The sequence below is a fragment of the Harpia harpyja genome, chromosome 17 (genome assembly GCF_026419915.1).
Source record: "Harpia harpyja isolate bHarHar1 chromosome 17, bHarHar1 primary haplotype, whole genome shotgun sequence".
Lineage (NCBI taxonomy): Eukaryota > Metazoa > Chordata > Aves > Accipitriformes > Accipitridae > Harpia > Harpia harpyja.
In genome coordinates, this window is record NC_068956.1 from 327,629 (window position 1) to 330,926 (window position 3,298).

General features: G+C 48.8%; 1 protein-coding gene across 1 annotated transcript; it reads left to right on the forward strand.

Annotated features, from left to right (window-relative positions):
• Positions 1 to 807: 807 nt before the first annotated feature.
• On the forward strand, positions 808 to 1,764 carry LOC128153425 (olfactory receptor 52B2-like). The gene has a single exon (XM_052812801.1). The coding sequence runs from the start codon at positions 808 to 810 to the stop codon at positions 1,762 to 1,764; it is 957 nt and encodes a 318-aa protein (XP_052668761.1).
• The last annotated feature ends 1,534 nt before the right edge of the window (positions 1,765 to 3,298 follow it).

Here is a 3,298-nt window from a genome sequence, read left to right on the forward strand (position 1 = left end):
TGCATCTCTGACAAAAGAATTTCTCCAGATACCTGGGTGATCAGACACTACTGTCTGGGGCTCTCTTACGAAGCAGAGCTTTTGGGATGAAAGGGGCTCTCCCCTGCCTTTCGCTCGCCTTGCTCTTGGTGGAGTGAGCTCACACACAGCTGCAGAGACAGACCTTTCGTAGGAGCAGATACAGGCAGGCAAAATCCCAAGGAGAATAGGGCTGAACCAAGCTCCTTGTGTCCTGATTTCGTAGGTAGCTTTCAAACAGCTCTGAGTCACTAAAGCAGGGTGTCCCAGAGCAGGATGAGCAATGGACATGCCTCCTTTGTGGCAGTCATGGGAGAGTAGAGAATTTTCCATAATATATTTCCAACCCTGGAGATTTCTCAGTTGCAGCATAAATTGTGGTCACATCCAAGTATGTCACCCAGAGAAGCATTTATGCGATCACTGTTTCAAGAGTGAGTCTCCTGTATATTTTGCTCTAGTTCCCAGCAGCTGCAGGCAGTTGCAGGCAGAAGACTCCTTGCTTCAGAGACTCAAACGGCAGAAATAACAGTACCTAGCCAGTATGTAGGGACCTGAATAGTGGAGAGGAACCCTGATGGAGTAAACTGCACAATATTTAACACTTCCAGATAAAACATGGTTCAGAAGTTTAAGTGTCTGTGCCTCGAGCAATGCTAATCATGAGTTCAGTTCCCCTTTGTATCCCGGGTATAGTTCAGCTGCTCTTAGAGCCTTTCTTCCTACCTACCTTCCTACCATTACACAGCTCCTGCAAGCGAAGAACCACATGAAGTGTTGCATCAAGCCATGTCAACACCCAATGTCTCAGGTTCCCACCCTGCATTCTTCATCTTGGTGGGGATACCTGGGATGGAGAAGTCTCACACCTGGATCTCCATCCCAGTCTGCATGATGTACTCTGCTGCCCTGCTCGGGAACTCGGTCCTGCTGCTCACCATCGTGAAGGAGCGCAGCCTCCATGAGCCCATGTACATCTTCCTGTGCATGCTGGCAGTGTGCGACCTGCTGTTGTCCACTGCCACTGTGCCCAAAACCCTCAGCATCCTCTGGTCTCTGTCCACCCAAATCTCTTTCAGTGGCTGCCTGGCACAGATGTTCTCCATCTATTTTGTTTTTGTGGCAGAGTCGGCTGTTTTACTGGCGATGGCCTTTGATCGGTACATCGCTATTTGTGACCCCCTCCGATACATGACCATCCTGACGCGCTCTGTTGTGGGGAAGGTTGGTGTGGTGGCTTTAATCAGGAGTTTCTGCATCATGTTTCCCCCCATCTTCCTCCTCAAGCGGCTGCCCTACTGCGGGCACAACGTCATGCCCCACACCTACTGCGAGCACATCGGTGTGGCCCGCCTGGCCTGTGCCGACATCTCTGTCAACATCTGGTACGGGGTAGCTGCTGGCTTCCTTTCAGCTGGCTTGGATGCCATCTTGATCATTGTCTCCTACGCGCTGATCTTCAGGTGTCTCTGGGGGCTGCCATCCCCACGTGCCTCCCCCAAGGCTCTGCACACCTGTGGCTCCCACCTCTGCGTCATTGCCATGTTTTACACACCAGCCTTCTTCTCCTTCCTAGTGCACCGGTTTGGCCAACGTGTTCCTCAACATGTCCTCATCTCCTTGGCCAACCTCTACGTCGTGGTGCCGCCCATGCTCAACCCCATCATCTACGGGGTGAGAACAAGGCAGATCTGGGAGCATGTGGCTCACCTGCTCAGGCTGGGGGGCTTAGGCAGCAGGGCATAGCCGGGCAGGTGGGAACGGGCAACCGGGCTGGTCTACCAGTGAGAGGGGTGAAATGAAGCTTTGAAAAGAGGGAAATGAATGAAAGACAGTGGGGACCTGGCAAATGTGGACCAGATGGGAATGTTTTCAAGATAAGTGTGTTCAGCAGACATCAACATCCAACCCATAGCTCTGTTGCAGAGAGGCTGGACAGGTTCCCAGATGTACCGGTAGTTCTGGTGCACGCCTGCTGACTAAATTTTGCTGAATTTTACAGACAGCTCGGGCAACCCCAAAGTCTCCAGCGCACCTCAAACTTCTTTACATTGTGGTGCACATTTCAATTCAGATTTTGCCTGTGAATATTTCCATTCACATTTTCAACTGCAGATTCATCCTGTCCATAGCCTTTGGGAACGGGACTCAGGCAAGTGGAAATCAGCAGGTCTGGATAATGTGTGCCTGGGGGGTCCAGAAGAGCCGGTGGAGGAGCCACCAGGCCTGCAAGTCATCCTCAGGTATCCCCAGGCTTAGCAAAACTAGTGAAAAAAAAAAAAAGAAAACAGAAAAAAAGAAACCCTTTCTGATATGTGCTAATATTAAAAAGGAGAAATGGGATTATTGAAGAAATTTGAAACTGCTTAGTTTGACATTAGCTCCAAATAAAATAATGGAAAAGTGAATATGAGACTTGATCAATAAAGTGTAAAAAGGGCAAGAATGTAATTAATGGCAGTCAGTACTTATTTTTGGTGTTATCTTCTGTAGAATCATGTCATTTCATTTTCTGATGACTTCCACATTTGGGTGATAAAGTTACCCAAAGGCTGAATACAACTGTGAGTATTTTTTTATTTTCAGAATATTGTGATATATACCTCATTATAACAAACAAACAAACAAATAAATAATAAGTAAAGCAGATGTTAATGGAGTTTGGCTAACTGCAAAGTCTTATTTCAGTGATAGCTCCCCAGTGAGAGCTAGTTTTCCGTATATTTCTGGGGACATTCAGCAGGGACTGATTGGACGCTGGGTCTGATGCTATATATGATCGTTATCAGTTGTGTAGAAGCAAGTATAAAATCATTGCTAATAAGGTTTTTAGATGAGGCAAAGACAGCTAATTTAATAGAGGTGAATGCAGTGTCATAATCCTAAGGAGGAGGGGTACAGGCCGTACCAGAGAAGGGGGCTGCAGTCCCAGCGGAGGTGGCTCCAGAGGAGCTCAGGCATCCAAGGGAAGGAGTGTTTTGGTGGGGGCACTTTGGCTGATGCTTGGCCAATGGGCCAATGTGAGGGTCCCAGTGTGTTCCTGTAGCTGCGCAGGGGTGATGGTGGGCAATGCAGGTCCATGTTCCCCTCGGCTTATTCTCAATTACTTCACCCAGTCCCAAGGTCCACATTTTTGAAAACTTATGGTGAGCTGGGAGGAAACATGCTGTCTTCCAGGACAGGTCCTGCTCCTTCCCTCAGCACACACCAGCGCTGCTCAGTCCCCGTGAAACACCTCTCCCACTGCTGCAATAATGAGAGGGGTAAGACGAGGGGGAGA

Bases quoted from the DNA above. Each gene is read 5' to 3' on its own strand.
- LOC128153425 (XM_052812801.1), top strand. From the start codon at position 808: ATGTCAACACCCAATGTCTCAGGTTCCCACCCTGCATTCTTCATCTTG.